The sequence below is a fragment of the Gavia stellata genome, chromosome 4 (genome assembly GCF_030936135.1).
Source record: "Gavia stellata isolate bGavSte3 chromosome 4, bGavSte3.hap2, whole genome shotgun sequence".
In the NCBI taxonomy this organism is placed as follows: Eukaryota; Metazoa; Chordata; class Aves; order Gaviiformes; family Gaviidae; genus Gavia; species Gavia stellata.
In genome coordinates, this window is record NC_082597.1 from 55,843,884 (window position 1) to 55,860,542 (window position 16,659).

The 16,659-nt window shown below is 51.8% G+C and overlaps 2 protein-coding genes across 3 annotated transcripts; one reads left to right on the top strand and one right to left on the bottom strand.

Moving 5' to 3' along the window:
* Positions 1-2,632: 2,632 nt before the first annotated feature.
* Positions 2,633-6,186, top strand: RRP7A (ribosomal RNA processing 7 homolog A). The gene is made up of 7 exons (XM_059816901.1): positions 2,633-2,684; positions 2,771-2,913; positions 3,213-3,338; positions 3,621-3,744; positions 4,393-4,490; positions 4,905-5,103; positions 5,625-6,186. The coding sequence occupies exons 1-7, from the start codon at positions 2,633-2,635 to the stop codon at positions 5,708-5,710; spliced, it is 828 nt and encodes a 275-aa protein (XP_059672884.1). The 3' UTR covers positions 5,711-6,186.
* Positions 6,187-7,015: 829 nt separating this feature from the next.
* SERHL2 (serine hydrolase like 2) lies at positions 7,016-16,363 on the bottom strand. 2 transcript variants are annotated; one of them, XM_059816510.1, is made up of 12 exons: positions 16,327-16,363; positions 14,571-14,805; positions 14,386-14,499; positions 13,243-13,284; positions 12,476-12,495; positions 12,196-12,270; positions 11,276-11,385; positions 10,921-11,000; positions 10,541-10,575; positions 9,710-9,786; positions 8,140-8,233; positions 7,016-7,802 (listed from the first exon to the last, which is right to left on the bottom strand). In XM_059816510.1, exons 2-12 carry the CDS (start codon positions 14,716-14,718, stop codon positions 7,686-7,688), a joined length of 912 nt encoding a protein of 303 aa, XP_059672493.1. In that variant the 5' UTR covers positions 14,719-14,805; positions 16,327-16,363; the 3' UTR covers positions 7,016-7,685. The 2 variants fall into 2 exon arrangements, with proteins under 2 accessions (XP_059672493.1, XP_059672494.1); XM_059816511.1 differs by lacking the exon at positions 10,541-10,575 and having other exon boundaries at positions 7,722-7,802.
* Positions 16,364-16,659: the final 296 nt, after the last annotated feature.

Sequence of the window (16,659 nt, forward strand, 5' to 3'; positions counted from 1 at the left end):
CAGAGACATCAGGCAGAAAGGACATACGCACAAGTGCACCACCCATTGTGCTATGGGAGGGATGCTTCAACTCCAGTAATGCAGAGAGGTTGGGGGGGGGGGGAGGCTCTGACATTTGTACAATGAATATATTAGCCCTGTAGGGTCATGCTCAGTTGCTCTCTTCTTTCTGGACTGAAAAATAAGAACCAGGCTTGTGTTCAGAGCTAGAGGAAATCAGAGTGTTTCACTCCCATTAGACTGTATTGCATCCTCCTGCTGATGTAGGGGCATTAATTTTTTTCTTATGTTCTAACTTACCCAATCTCCTATAAAAAGGAAGGAGCTGGGGCCTTTTTCAGATACTAATACATAGGAAGCAGTCTTTTTGCACCTGAGAACTCACATCTTTGAGAGATGTTGTTTGGGCAATGCTTGGCCGCTGTGCGGGCATGCTGCTCGCGTGCATGGATTTGGAGGATGATTGCTGCACTTCATGGCTTCAGGGAGAGGTTTTGAAGAGAAGAGCAGTAGCACTTGGTAAGGTACACATAGGAGAGGGGTGTTAAGTGTCATGCAGAGCAGGAAGGATGTACCTTGGGCCAGTGAGCATCTGTGACAAGCCACAGGCCACTAGGTGGCACTTTCAATACTTCCCTTGTTAGTACAGCATTATTGCCATGGATATTTGAAGTCCCAGTGGCTCCATTCGTTTGTATTTGTTCAAATTGCATTACAAGAGAGGAAAGCTAAGAGCCACTTCCAGAATCTGGTTGGGGTTTGAAGTTGATCCTTTTAGCTAGGAGACTAACCTAATCCATTCTGTTCAGCTCTGCTGAACTTCAATGAACTCTCTGTAACTGCTGTAGGTCCAGATTCCATTTCTTGGTCAACCCTATGTTTCTTTTGCTTTCTTGTTCTGTATTAACTCTTTGCTCTATCTAGCTCATGCAAACCATTCCTCTATCTCACTGTATCCCTTTTAGCCATGGAAATAATTGAGGACTTGGCAGGACTTGTTTTTCCGGAGTATTCTCTTTGGTTTGGAAGCCAATGACACCATTATTGGTAGGGTGCTTCATGTGAACAGCAGATGTTTGTAGGGGAGGGGACCTAAGACAGCTATTGTTCTCCTTTTTTAGATTGCCCATCAAACACCTGTGTTTTATTAAAAAAAATTGGGGGGAGGAAACATTAGGGATTGGAGAAGATAATGTATTACCTGTTTCTGAATAAACATTTGTTATACAGAGAGTGGATTCTAAGCCTTTTTAGATGCTGTGAAGCAACTGAAGATAGGTGGAGTTGTTCCAACATTCAATCAAGCATGCTTTTAGAAGCATATAGAAACTTCAAAACTGATAATGTGATGAAGAGCAAGAGGAGTGTATGGCTGAGAGAATTGATGCTTGTAAGCCTTTTAATCTGGATCATGGAAATCAGTAGCTGATTCTTTCTACTAAGTCGGAGCAATTTGTGTCCCCACCTAGTTCAAATTCTGTTGCCACAGAAAAGAAAAAGAAGCCTTTGTTATTGACAGCCTAGTAATTTAAAAAGTAACTTTATAAAAAAAAAAAAAAAACAGCTGTGAAATCAGGGAACCTGTTCTAGATGAAGTAGGATACTTTCATTATCAGCTAGATAGAAAGCTGTGGAAATGTGAGGACATGTATTGTGAGTGCATATCTTGTCTCTTCTGAAAGAATGGGGAGATTCAAGCATATTTTTTTTATGATTAATAGAGTCGCATCCATTCCAAAAGCCACATAGCAAGATGCACTTTGTAACTTGCTGTTAAATTGTGCGTTGTGTTTAGGTTATCTGTTATAAATTATGATGACATTAACATACTTAGAAGAACTACTGCTCTGTTCTCGAACTCTGTGGCAGTAATTTATTCTTTTTTTTAAATCGATGAAGTCAGTTGTGTAAACACCACTCCATCATTTGTCTTAACAGCAGTGTGCTGATGTGCATTGCTTTTCCTGTTCTCAGCTCTCTGAAGTTGTCTTAGGCTTTTAATACTTCATAGCGTGGCTGCTTTCATTGGGCACTGAAAGAAGAGTAACCAGTTCTTCCTAGTCATTCTCAAGCGGTTCACCTGGCACCTCTCCAGTTTCTCCTGGCTGTCCTGCAACTGTCATGCTAATCCGGTTTGCATTCTGCTGAGCTCACCTTGCCACCTTCTGACCTCACATCTGTGCACATTTGCCCTCATGCAGCATGGTTATACATTTTTGTTCACTTTTTTTCTGTTAGAGATTGTAAACTCGCATATAGAACACTGATTGCTTGCACTAATTCAATACGGCTAGCCGGGACAGGTGGTAGGTAATTTGTAATAGTATTCCTCTCTTTTTCTTTTGCTTTTTCAAAAACATGCTGACTTCTGAAGTGATGCCACAGTTTGCCAGTTTGTCTGGTATGTTTTCATGGCTTTTGCATGTACTATTTATTTTGATAATGTTCATTAACTTAGATAACTTTTTTGTCACACTCAACGATCGGGCGGCGGCGGGTCCCTCGGCGCGGGCAGCCTGGAAGGCACTGCTCGTCCTCAGGGACCCGCCGCCGCCATTACCAGCTCCGCGGCGGCGCGGGGAACTACACCTCCCGGCAGCCCTCGCGCCCCGCCGCTTCCCGCCGAGCTAAGATGGCGGCCGCCGAAGAGCATGTGGTTAGAACGGCGCCGGCGGGCTACACGGGTGAGGTGGGGGCGCGGGGCAGCGGGGAGGGATCGGGAGTGGGACCCGGGTGGCAGCGGGGTCTTTAACCGGTGCATCGCCCGCAGCTCTGGCGGTGAAGTTCGGGGAGCGGCAGCGCTCGCCACACTGCCTTCTGGTGAAGGAGCACCAAGTGCGGGAAGGGGCTGGCACCGCGCACCCGCCTCGCCGCACCCTCTTCGTCCTCAACGTCCCCCCGTACTGCAGCCCGGTGAGTGGGGCTGGGGCGGCCCCTGGGACGGGGTGGGGGTGTCTTAGCGGCGCGGGAAGGGAGAGGAGCGCGGGGCTCGGCCTGGCGGCGGTGGCGGGTGCAGGCCGAAGGCATCGCCTCAGGAGCGCGGGGCCGTGGGCGAAGGAGCCAGGTGTGCGTCGGGGTAGCTATGGGCAGAAGGGCAGGGGTCGTGCCGGAGAGCCTCCCGGTGCGCTCTGTAGACCGTGCGTGAGAGGGTGGGGAGAGGAGTTACTCCTGGTTTCCTGTACCGTTTGTTCTCTGTTATTTTCTGCATCAAGGACACTCTGTCTAGGCTGTTTGCCCGCTGTGGGTGTGTCCAGTCTGTGGACGTCTGTGAGAAGCCAGGGCCGGCAGAGAAAAAAGAAAAACTCGCATCCAAATTCTTCAACCGCAAGACTGTAACGGTAAAGCTCAGAGCGGGGTAGGAATACTGATGCTTTAGTGGACAGAATGGCAAAAGATCACAAGCACTGAATGGTACTGTTTGGAACATGAGGTATGGGAAACCATTTGGGAGCACTGGGCGATGTGGTTACTTATTTAGGTTTACGTTACAATTTTTTGCTATCCCACTGTAATTTGTGGTTTGATTTTTATTTTTTTTTCTTTTATTTGTACTGCAGCTCCTTGCTGCATCACTAATTTCCCTGGTATATCTGACTGGCCTAGGTATCTTTTTCTTTTAGGGATTTCAAGTAGCATACGTGGTGTTCAGGAAACCAGCTGGTGTCCAGGCAGCCAAGGCCCTGTCACAGGAAGGTATCTTGCTGATATCAACAGAGAGTCACCCTGTGAAAACAGGCATTAGCAGTAAGTCAGCTCTAGCTATCTTCCTGCTAGCTAGTGATGGGGAAAAACTACACCCATTCCTCGTTGAATCCTACCCTGTACATCCCAGATTAATTCTCACTATTTTGTACTGAGCTGGGAGATGTCCAGTGTTTCATTGTCCTGCTTTTATTATTCACAAGATGGCAATTTTGTTGTACTAGATGTTGTGGTCTGGTCCAGTGACCGACCCTATGGGAGAATGGGATCACTTGGTACAATGGAAGGGTAGTTTTTTCTGACATCTTTTCAGTATCACATAGTTTCAGAGAAACTGGCTGTGTCTTGACCTCAAAATGGAAGTCAGACTCAATAACAGGTACCAGATGTCTGTCAAGATGACAGCACTTTGGATATGACCCCTTAGCAGGAGCACAGCCCTGAATGTTGCACCTCTTGGGCTTATGGGTAGCCCACTCCTGCTTGAGAAAGTTGCAAGCTCTTCCGATTGCTTATTGGCTGTGCCCTGGGCTGCAAGTTGGTTGAACTGTGGCAGTGGGGAGGCTGAACAGAAACCAGAACAGTCTGTGTCCATCTCCATAGCAGTTCTCTCTGGAGCTGCCCAAAGGCATCACACTGGGGCTGGCTTCTGACACAGGCTGCTGCTGACTTCTGCCCTCTCTGTCTCAGAGTGGATCGACAACTATGCGGCCTCAGTCGTGGATCAGGAGGAGCTGAAGGCTGAGGTGGATGCCTACATGCAAGACTATGACAAAAAGATAGCAGAGGTGAGGCCAGGCTGGGGAGGGAACTCAGCTAAGCAGTTTGTTTGGGGAGGGGAAGGGAAGAGAGAGGATCTCTTTGTGCCCAGGCCTCAGTGGAAAGGGCAGAGGGAAATACACCAGCTGTCAAGGTGGCTTTACTCCCAGTTGCTCGTGGGCAGTCAGGTCCTGGTTTGGTCCACAAGACCTGACCCTTCCACCCAGGGCTTACAGCAGGTATCCACAAATAAATTGGGTCCTGGCTGGCATGCAGTGTTCTGACTGAGAGTTGCGCCCTCGGTCCCACGCCTTCCTTCAAATCTTGTGCAGAAGCAGGAGCTGTAGCTTTCCATGTGCGTAAGGGGAACTGTGGGGGAGCCATGCATCAGGGTGGCTGGCAGCCTGTCTGCACTGAGCTGCCTCACCCTTCTGTCTTTACAGGAAGAAGCCAAAGCGGCCAAGGAGGAGGGCATTCCAGATGAGGAGGGCTGGGTGAAGGTAACGCGGAAGGGCCGGAAGCCTGGTCTGCCCCGGACAGAGGCAGCCAACCTGCGGGTGCTGGAGAGGGAGAAGCAGAAAAGGGCCCGTAAAGAGCTGCTCAACTTCTATGCCTGGCAGCATCGCGAGACAAAGCGAGAGCGTGAGTGTCCAAGTCTCCTCCTACCCCTGCCCCCCCGCCCGTGTCTCTTGTCTCTCACACTGTGGCCCAAAGAGCGTCTTTTTTCCTTCAGTGGAGGCTACGTCCAGCTGAACAGGTGAACAGTTAGCTGGGTTGTGCACAACAGCTGGTTGTGTGAATGGCCTTGCCAGCTCTTGGGGGGGTCCCTTGCCACCACCTGTCCTAGCAAGGGCTGCTGGAATATTTTGCAGGAGAGTGCAGGTCATGGCTTTCCAAAAGATGTTTCTTCAGTCTTCCCTTTCAATTGCTGCCTTTATGCAAACTAGCCTGTTTCCTCCCCAAGAGGGAGCTGCAGCACTGCCGGAGATGAACAGCCAGAGCCCTAGCTTGGCACTCATCCCAGTTGCAAAAGAACCTGCTCTGGGAAATGTGTGTTTTGTGGGTGTCAGGACTGAGCCCCTCCTGGTGTGTGGAAGTGAAGCTCCCCAGGAGAGGGAGATCTGCTGCTCCCGTGTGACCTGTCCTCTTTCTGCCTCTTTCAGACATTGCGCAGTTGAGGAAGAAGTTTGAGGAGGACAAGCAGAGAATCGCACTGATGCGAGCTCAGCGCAAGTTTCGGCCATACTAAGCCATGCCAAGCTTTTTCCTCAGATGCCTGTGCTGGAGAGGGCGGAAGAGATGCCTCGGACTCTACGTGCCAAAGGACTTCAAGGAATTGAGGCAGCTTCAGGTTGTCCCTGCCCTTGGATCTGAAGTGGGAGATCCCAGCAAACGCTGCTGGAGAGGGAGTTTTTTTTCACTTGCACCGGTATCCTCCTGCTCTCCCAGCCATCGTCTGGCCCTGTGGCACCACTTCCCAGGATGCTCAGGTCAAGGGGCTGAGGCACTTCCTGTGACAACCTGTATCTCCCTGCCACCCAAGGGCCTCCTAAAGCTTGGTGAGAGCTGGGATTGACCTGGCACAGCCTCTGCAGGGGCAGGGAATGGCTGAAGAACCGTAAATATACTGCTGCTGCGTTCTCAGAACATGGGAATACCTCTCTCACCCCCTTGGTCTGCTGTGGGGGACAGCTTCTTGTGTGCTGGGGTGGTGATTAAAGTCATGGCTTGTATGACTGTGCTCCTTTGCACATATTATCTGGGGGTGAGTAAGAAGAGGAGGGAAGTGACCTTGGGAAAAGCCCAACCAGGAAGTTCCCAGGCCTGTTGTCACAAGCAATGATCAGTGGTGTGGTGCAGAGCCCTACCCCTTCCCATAGCATTTCCCTCCCAGGCAGCTCCCTCTCAGCCAGGTGTTGAGGTGCCCAGTCTTCCAGCTGTGCCTGGACCAAGGTGAGACAGCAGCCTGGCTTTAGAGGGAGAAACCAGACTCGCCAAGGTCCATTTCCACTTAACCTGTCACCGTCCCACAAGAGGCAGGTAAGGATGGCAACAGGTGCATCCAGCTGCAGGGCAATACTTTTGTACTGCCCATATAACATTTGTGCAGCTTCAGACTTGATGATTGTTTACCCCAGTGCACTCTGTGATCAGAAAGGGGCTGTAACCCACCCACCCCCAGACTTCTACACATTTCTTTTATGGCCTGCAGCCTTGATATGGGCATGACCATGAGTGTAAGGTGGAAATGCTGGTAAATTCCACAGAGCTGGGTTAAAATGGATTTACCCTGCCCTAGAAAATCCACTGCAAATGCAGCTTCCATTGCGTGGGGAGACTGCCAGGCCTGCTTGTTTCAGTTAGCTTTTTGCATCAGTTTAACAAGGAGACAGATGGATCCTTAATATGCCATATCTAAAGCAGAATGCATGTAAAAATCACCGCCTCCTAAGACTGACGTTTTAGCTGCTTGGGTGAGCATCCCAAAAGAAAGGGAGTTCACTCCTATTCAGTCAAGAAGAGAGAGTTAACGTTGGAGATTAATCTTTATTTAGAAGGACAGAAATAATCTCTGCCAACTTTTGCATTATTAGTAGTTCTCCCAGCTGCTTCAGCTAGAAGGATTAGTGACTCATTTCCTGGGAGTTCATTGAAATGGCCCTCTGTGCCCAGGTGAGCTCTTATTTAAGCTGATTTTTAAACAAGCAGCTGCTCTCAGAGTAGAACAGACACTGAGGCCCTCTGAGCTCAGGCACACATGGAAGTAAGCAGAGAAGCAGAACACTTTCCTTTTTTTTTCAGTAGATCTAAGGAGACTGGTCGCATCATCCTCAGGGAGGAAGTGAGGTGAGCCACCTTACCCCTTGCAATGTTACAGCTGGTGCTGCTGCTCTCACAGAGGATGCCTCTGCCTGTATTCCTGCTCCATTTCAGGGTGCAAGTTAGGAGCAAGCAAGGGGAAGGGTGCTGTGGGCCTCTATCCCTGTACGCACAGAGCTGGAATTGGAGGAAAGATTCCTTTTCCCTTTGACAACTGAGATATTTTGCTCAGCTCTCCTCCAGGGAACCCCTGGCAGACCTGCTTCCACCCTGCAGTGAGCTAAGCTTAGGGAAGGGTATCATGAAACTGATATTAGAGGTGAGGTAGGAATGGTGACAATTCTTCCAGAGCCTGCTTTTCAGTTCCCTGTTCTCCCAGATTGCTGCAGCAGTGATCTTTCTTCCTAGAGCCTGGGTCTGGCGTTCTGTGCTGTCAGGAAGTTGCTGATGATCCCAGACACCATTTCAGGTTCATTCAGGTGCACAAAATGACTTCCAGGCACCTCTACTAGCTGGATGTGCTGGAGGGAGAGGACATAAGAAGATGTGGACCAGGAAAATGCTCTCTCAGGCAAGCTGTGCTTGCTGTGTGGCGCTCGCAGGGGTGGGAGGGGAGGGGAGTGGCAGGTGGAGGCAGGACAGGCACAGAAGGACTAGGGAAGAGCTGGGTCCAGGGGGCAGTACTGACTTGGGACTTCGGCAGCAGGGGCAAAGTTGGCTTCCTCTCCATGTGAGGGCTGTGCCGTTAAGAACAAATCAGCTAGTGGGGGGTGTCCACCACGGTGAGCTGCTTCCGAGCTGCTGCTCTCAGGTTGGTGGTGTAAAGAGTGGAGGTGCAAGGATGGAGTTTGCTCTCACCTCTTTGAGGGTAGACTCGAACGCCTCCCGTAGGCCTTTCACAAAGTGATTTCTGCTGTCTAGCTTGTGCGGTACCAAGAGTCCATCTTTTGCTCTGAAAAGCAACAGCAAGGCTTAGTACAGCACATAGCGTGCCTCCGTTTGTCTCTGCTGCTGTCCTGGGCAGAAGCAGCGTCCCCAAGACAGTGGGGCAACAGACCCAACTGCCCTTTCCAGGCTGCTTGTAAACAGCAGGGTTACGGGGTCATACATGGTAGTCAGAAGAGCACCACACAGCTTGTCTAAGCAGCTATTTTCTATCAAACTGTTTAAAACCTTGGGTGACTGCCTAGTAGTATCAGAGACTGGTTAAATAGTATCCCCCCAGGGGTGGCTCCTTAACTGGTCTGAGTACATCATTCCCTGCCCCCACCCTGTCTTCTGCTCTTTTTCCTTCCAGCCAGCTTCTATGTTTTCCCTCTGTCCCTTTCCCTACTCCATGCTGCTGTTTTAAACAGGGCATTCCCTGCTGGGAGAGGAAGGTACCAGGGCAGTCCTGGAGAAGACAGCATTAGACCTCCTGCAGAGCTAAAATCATGCTGTCTCCTACCGTGCTGCAGGTGATGGGACAAGGTGACATCCCAGGCTCGAAGGCATGTACTCTGTATGGCCTAGAGGACTTGTCCTCACCATGGTGTTGCATTTCTGGACAAACAGGAAAATCCTTAATCTCTTACGATTTTGACAGACCAGGGAAGCGAAAACTGCACCTCATTTCTCAACTTCCAGACTTCCTCTCATTTCCTAGAGAGTCTTTTAACAGCACCACGCACGCCAAGGTAGCCAGAACCCTGCACATCTTGCCCTCCAAGGAGAGGGGAAAAATGCAGAGGAGGACTGACAGAACCAGCTACCCACCCAGATAGAACAGCTTGTGGGGCTCTGTGCAAGCCACTGGCTACCTCCCAACAGCTTCTCCCTGCCCCAGGCACCGCAGGGGAGAGCTTGCAAGAGCTGGGTCCAGCCAGGGGCTCCAGGATCATCTGGAGGAGGTGGAGACTTCTGTGGTTTCACCTGTTTGCTCAGGCAAGAGGTTTCAGGGTCTGGAGAGAAGGGGGCAGGCTGGGTTGCTGTGACTGGGGGAAGAGTCAGGCCAGGAGGAAAGCAAGTAGAAGTAGTGTTGTGGAGGGTCATGTGTTTGCCAGGATGGTCCCTTGCTGTAGGGCCAAGGGACAGAAAGTCGTGGGACAGCAGCATGAAGGCCTGAGTGTGGGGAGGATAGGGCAGGTCAGACATTTCCTCGGTCAGCCTTGCACCAGGGAGGTCCAGCCTGAAAATGCAGTGCCAGGCCAGGAGGCGGGCATGCCAGCTGCTCTCTGCCTGCTCCAGGAGTCTGCCCAGCCCAGGGCAGTGGTGGGGAACTGGTAAATGCTTCTCACATGTGAGGCTGTACTGTTGTGCCAACTGGCCTGAAGGTCTGGGCGGCCGCTGCAGAGGAGGGGGTAGCAAAGGATTCCTTTCTAACCTTCATCCCTGCCACCCAGCACTGCAGGGAGGCAGCAAGGGTTTGTTTGGCTTGTGCTTCACTTACATAATGATGAGAACGCGGTCTTGAATCTTCTGCAGGAGTTTCACGCACTGCTCCACCGTAAAGGACTCTCGACTCTGCTGCAGGTGCAAAGATAGAGCGGCAAAGGTCAGGGGCAGCAGCTGGGGGCAGAGGGTGCCCCTGACCCTGCCGCACTACTGGCTCTGAAGGCAGAAGTGGCTGCAGCCCCGAAGCTGCCGTGCTGGGACATGACAGGCAGCCAGGCTGCACACAAGAGTAGCTGGCTCTGCAAAGGCTCCTTCTGTCCAGCTGCATTTCAGCGCTGCCAACAATGCTGCCTGCTGGGATGCAGCACATATGGGAATGATCTCATAGCACAGAAAAAGCTTTAAAAATCCTTTTACTAAAAAGGAGACAGTACACTACTCTGGCTTTCATAGCCTGGCAGTAGCACGGGTAGAGGAAGCCCTTCTTGCTCAAAAGTGGCACATCAAACATAAGGACTTTGCTCCACTCTCTCTCCCCTTCTTACACAGGTGAACCTGACAAAGAAGTTGACCTAAAGCATCCATCCATCTGCTGCCTGAAGAGTTATAACAGCAGGAAAATGTGGCCAGGAGGTCCTGGGGCAGAGGAACTGCTAAAAAAATCTGTAACATTTTCCAGTGACTCTGTAAGCTGAGTCAGTTAATGATTGAGTGCAGGCTCTTTTAACAGCAGCATTTACAAGAGATGTGGGAATTAGTGAAGCAGAAAGTAAACAGTTGGGTGGAGGTAGGGCCTGGGCTTAGTGAGTGGGCCTCCACTATCTGAGTTTTCTGTAAGCTCAGGGTTCAGAAGCAGCAGGGGACATATCAGAAGAGCAATGCTCACCGTACGGACTCTCATATCTCTGTTAAACACCAGCCCTGGAATGAAAAAACAAGGTTTTCGTGTCTCACAGGAGCAGGAGTTGCTCTCCTCCTCACCTTTGGGGTCTGCCCAAGACTTTCTGAGACAAGAGGAATAGGATTAATTCAGATTTTCCCTCTTTTTGATTTTTCTTCAGCCATCCTAGCACTCAAGTACCAACACCAGTTGCTGGGAACGGAGGGCTCTGCCTCCAGACCTAATTGATCCCATTCAGGCTGTGTAAACATGTAGCTAGGGCACCCTGTACCCTGTGGAAGACAATGGCTGTTGGCAGCGCTCCCTTCCCACACCCAGCATTGGCCCAGCACTGTGATGAGCCCTGTCTCCACGCAGCCCCTTACCAGCGGGTGTCTCAGTTGCTCCTCGCTGCAGTAGGATTGCCCCACCCTCTGCTGTCAGATGTCTGTTTGCTTCTAAGAGCCTGGGGGAGACATGGCAGAGAGATTGTTTTGCTGGAGAAGGGAGGAAGCAAAGCAAAAATGGCGTGACAAGGTGACAGCGAGCTCTCGGGCTGCTTCAGCAAGGAGCAGGAAGAAGCAGCAGCTTCTGGCAGCAGAAGCAAAAGGTCTTGCTGAAATTCCAGAGGCGGACTTCAAAGGGGAAGTGCAGGGACAGTTTCCCCTTCTAGTTCAAGCAGCTGTAACTCTGACCAAGGTGAAGGCAGGCAGCAAATGAAGAGAACAGATGGGAACCCACCTCTGCAACGCTGCTTCAGGGCTATGAGCTTTGGGAGTTTGCTGCTTTGCCTCTAGACTCAGTAATCTGTCAATCACCATCCGTTTTGATTTCAGCCATGCCTCAGTGTCCTGAAATAAAGAGAGGTAGGGAACAGGAGTAACCCCTCTCTTCTGAATCGTTTTACCCCTTATCAGAACGTAGAAGAGGGCATTTCAGCCTTCAGCATCCCTCAGAAGTGGTACCAGTTATGCACATCATATTAAAAATACCCATTTCTGGGGAAAAGGGAACAGCAATACTTAAAAGGCAAGGTAGGAACAGAAAGCTAAGCACTACTGTAAAGAACTTACTAACTTTTTACCCCTGCAATCTTTTCTACACTCTCCTACCTCACTTTTGAGTTGAGGACAACTGTCCAAAAGAACAAGGGCAATTTGGTATCTTTCGTCTCTCTGACCCTGGGCTTCTGTCCCACTTCTGCCAACCAAAGCCCCAGCATCTGGTAGTGATGATGGCAGGCTGGGAATGTAGCTTTTTGTCCTGCCAGGAACAGAAAAAAGAAATCCACCAATCTTGCACCCAGGTCACCCAACAAGCTGTTGGCAAAAAGACAACCTCGGCTGGCAGTTGCTTCGACAGAGGTTCCAGTTCCCTTTGTACAAGGGCATGGCACAGACAAGTGACTTTTGGTGCTAAGGGACTGCAGGATGTGGAGCACTACCAAGTGTCCCCCAAGGGCCACCCTAGGTAGGGACTTCAGTCCATGCAACAAGGAGCAGACCTGTGCCTGCCAAAAGGAAGAGCCCTGAGACTTCTGTGACCTGCCAGGAACTGGTCACATCAGTGCTTTCTCTGAAAAAATGAGGGAAAGAAAAAAATTTTATATTTTTTATTTTAAAAAGGGGGGGGGAGGGGGGGAAGGACGTGTGAAATCTAACCTCTGGAGCTAGCAGAAAGCCAAGATTTTCCAGCAGGATCAGCTTGTCCACCATCTCAGGATAAAGGAAACAGAACTGAGGAGACATGAAACAATATGAGAGAAAGAGAAAAGCTGAGCATTGAGTGATGTTTTCATCCTGCTACACTGGAGAGGGAGTCAGGGAAGGGCCTCTCCTCCCGAGATCCAAGTCCCACACAGTCTGTCCCTTCATTCCTCTCCCATTTGTTGTTCCAGCTGCAGAAATCGCAAACCCCATGAAGAAAGGATGCTTTACTCACCATTCCTGCTACAGCCCCACCTGCAAAGGAAGGAGGTGTGCTCAGTTATGCACTGGATACCCCCCCAGTAACAGAAACTCCCCTTCCCCACAGCAGGAGCTGCCTTAGAAGCACAAATGCATATTGTACCAAGGAACAAAACCTCAGCTACAGAGTAAAGCTCTCCCAGGAGGCAGGATGCAGGCAGAGAGCAGGGCTATTGGCCAGCTGCACTCCCCTCCTGCACCATCCCCATCTCCCTTTCAGACACCAAAGGCCAGGGAGGAGTTACTAGTTAAAACAGTACGGTGTGCAGGTACTGTGAGCTATGGCCAGAGCAGCCCTGGGGAGCAAAACCCAAATCGTGGCAAATCCCAATCACGTCCCAAGCACAAAGGGATAGAGCCTGGAGTCAGTTTCCCCTCAGCAACCTCCATGACCCACCAAGGGCACTGCTGTCCCCAGGCTTTGTGGCCTTGTGGGGACCAGGCAGGAAGGTCTGCTGCGAATTCTCCTGCCATAGACCACCCCTCTTTGCCCATCCCTGTTCCTTCCTGGGCATGGGAAAAAGGCCCACAGCAAGAGTTACCCCTGTTTGTACTACAGGGTCTTGAAAGCAGAGGCATTTCAAACGAGAGCACAGATTTTTGAATCACTCAAGCAGGAACCTGGTACTTGACACAATATAATAAATATTCCAACCCAGCTCCTAGCAGCATGTCTTGTAAATTAATTATCTACTCCTATTTCAAATAATCTCACAGCTTACAAGGACAAGAGCCACTTACCCATACTGTGACCCATAAGGGTGAACCGTCTCCACTGCAAGGCTAAGTGGCAACAGACAAAAACAGACAGTGCTGCATTAGAAAGCAGAGCAGTGGCATCTTGCTGCTTCTCCACCAACATGGGCCCCTTCTCCTGGGAGGGCTTTTGCACTGCTTAATTTGCTTCCTAATCCAGAAACGAGGTGGCTAAGTAGGCCAGTTTTAAATAAAACCAACATCCACCACCTCATTTCCTTGGTAGTTAAGTCATGCAGCTCTCAAGCTCTCTCTGTATGGCAAACAAACTACAGCAAATTCCCATTCATTGACAGATACAAGACTGGCAAGAAGCAAAGGAGCCTGACTGGGCAGCATCTGCTGGAAGAGAGAGACCTTGACAGAGCATCCTGCTGCAGGGCATTCCACAAGAGCCGTGAGGACACAGAGTCAGGTCCACTGCATTGAGGAAAGTATGATTATTCTAAGTGAAAGCTCTCTGCACAATTTAGCACATCAGGCTCTTCAGTCCATTTTCAGGGCACTCTGAGAGGCTTATGGGAAAATACTGCTTTATCAGTGCTGCCCATCTGAAATATATCTCACTGAACGATGTGTTCTACCCTCTGGCACGTCAAAGAACTTCTAAAGGCTCTGTGTATTCTGAATGAGGGATGCAAAACTGCTCATGCCCCAACCTCCCACAAGATCAGCATACAGATGGGCAGTTAGATCAGGAGTTATTAGAAGTCCAAGGCACCTTGGTTTTCAGGTTTCTTTGTATGATACTAAAGCAAGCAGCAAGCTCTCATTGGGGAGAACCAGAAGAGTCTCCAACTTACACCTAACACTGGTTAGAGGTCACTGGCTGCTTACAGAAAGTCAGTCCGTCAAAACTATTTAGTTGCATCCTCCACTTTCACCACTACTGCTTTTTAGTACAGAAACACTTGCTTCCCAGGGCTTACTATTTCTTCCTCTCATAAAACAGTGAGAAAAAGGGATACTGTCTGTGGTCACAAAGCACCAGCTAACATCAGGCTGGGGAGAAGCAGAGGGAACTGACCCTTCTGCTGGCAGTAAATGCTGCCTGCTTGTTCCAAGGAGCAGGAGCAATATAGCACCCTCCGCACAAACATCCCCACAAGGGTGCCTTCAACCACCCACCTGCTGCCACCCGTCGCACATCGCTCACATAATCCAGAAAATGGTAGGGGGAACCTGCAGGTCGGTGGGATGACAAGCCATGGCCAGAAAAATCCATTGCCACATAATAGCAATCTGAAAGGGAGAAAGTATCAGATGTGCAGCCCTGCACCACAACAAGAACCATCCTGATGAGCCAGACCCACCTCTGGGGAGCAGTGGAATGAGCTTGTCAAAGGTGTTGGCATTGTCCAGCCAGCCGTGCAAGCACAGCACAGGGTGTCCCTCTGAGGGTCCCCAGGCCTTCACTGCCACGTGGCCCCAGGGCACAGGGAACTTCAACTCTGAGAACATGCCCAAAATAGAGTGCTCGCAAGTGATGTCCCCGGAGAGCCACGTGCTCAGAGTAGGTCCCAGGGTTCTTGTTAATGGCCCAGAGCTCTGAAAAGAGTAATACAGGTCTTTAGTAACTCACCAGCCTCCTGTGGTCTTAATTAGCAGCTTGCTGATTTATAGCTCCCCATTCAACATCCCAAGCTGCTGTCCCTGCCTGCCTGTTTGGGGAATCCTCCTCCCAGCACGTACTAGCGATGCTCCTAGAAAGAAACGAGCTTTCCCTATAAAGGAGGAGAAAACCTCCTCTATCTCTGCAGCATCTGCAACCTGACCAGAAAGCGTGGGAGATCTGGCAACAGGGAACCATGCAGAATTCCCCCAGCTAGCTGCAGTCAGCCAGGTACCTGTCCTGGACTAAAAAGACAATTTTGGGAATAAGGATGCTGCCTCCAGTACTAGACCGTTACCACCTTCTCCTCTTTTACCTTGGTGCTTCCCCTCCTTCACCAGTCGCTACCTTCAAGACAGCAGCTGGCTACATGCCACACAGCATGTCACTGCTGCCACCCCCCCCCACACCCCTCAGGGCCAGGGACCCTGCATGAGATACGGGTCCACAACCTGCCACGCACCTGCTCGACTTCAAACCTGTCTCATCACTGCAGATCTGCCTGGCAATCACTGAGCTACGTCTGACCCTTACTCAAGCTCAGGCTCCTGAGTGAACCCCCCAGCACTACCCAGCCTCTGGGGATCTTCCAGGTGTGGTTTGAGTATCTGCCCTTTACCCCCAAGCCCTTCTGACCCCTGGGGCCCCTCATGGGCAGCCTGACTATCCCTACCCCCAAGTCTCTCATAAAATATCCCCCTCCCAGAGACTTGTCTCAGGTGTCTGCTCCCTTAAATAGCCCTCTGAGACCGCACAGCAATTAAATAACTCTACAGCAAGTCCCTTCTGAGCCCATACCTCTGTAAGGTGTGAGGACAGAGGGGGCAGGCTGAGAGGAAAGGTTGCTGTCAGGGCCTTGAGAGCACTTAAAGGCCCTAATGGTCCCAATCAGCCACACCTGGGGCCTCCCCTACATCCTTCCCTCCTGCCCATGAGCCTATTTAAGCTCAGCCCAGGAGCAGGCCCAGCAATACTGCCAGAGTGCTGGTCTCCAGCAGCAATGCCCTAGCCCCGGGAACTACGGTGCTGCCTACTGATCACGGGGCTGCGTCTGACCCCCGGCTGCCCTTGCCGGGCCGGATCCTGACAACCGTGGGCTGACTTCCTGGCTCGACCATGGACCTGCCCCTTCCTCACAGACCTGCCTGACGACCTGGGCTCGTGGCACAGCCTGATCGCCCTCCCCGGGCCCGCCCTGCCGGGGCCCAGCAGGGCCCCGGCCCTGGGGTCCCCCGGCTCCGGAGTGGGGGCCTCCCCAGGTGGGAAGGAAGGGCTACACCCGGGCCTTCGCCTCAGGGCGCTTTTGGGCAGCTGGTCCCGGCTTCAGGGAAGGGCTGGCCGGGGACCCCCCGCCGTCCGGTGCCGAGAGCTACCCCCGGAGCGCCGCGGCTGCTGGCGGCCGCCCCGGCCCCGCTCCCCCTCCCCGCGCCGCACGCTGCGCCCCGGCCCCCTCCTACCGCTCTGTCTGGCCGGGACAGCAGAGCAAGGCCGCGGCAAGAGGGCGCAGCCCGGCGGTGGGGCGGACCGGGCCGGCTGCACCGCCCTGCTCCCCGCCTCCCCGGGGCGCCCCGGGCCTCCGCCTCCTGCCGCTCCGCCGGCCCGGGGCCGCCACGGCCCGAGGGGGGGAGTGCCGCCATCTTTGTCCTCCCTCATGACCTCACGGCTCCGGGGGCCCTGCTGGGAAACGGGGTGGTGAGCGGGTGGGGGCACAGCCGCGCGGCCTCCCCTGCCGGGGGAGCATTTCCCGGTTCCCCACCACTCCCCACCCTTGGCCCTGCAGCAAGGGGCCA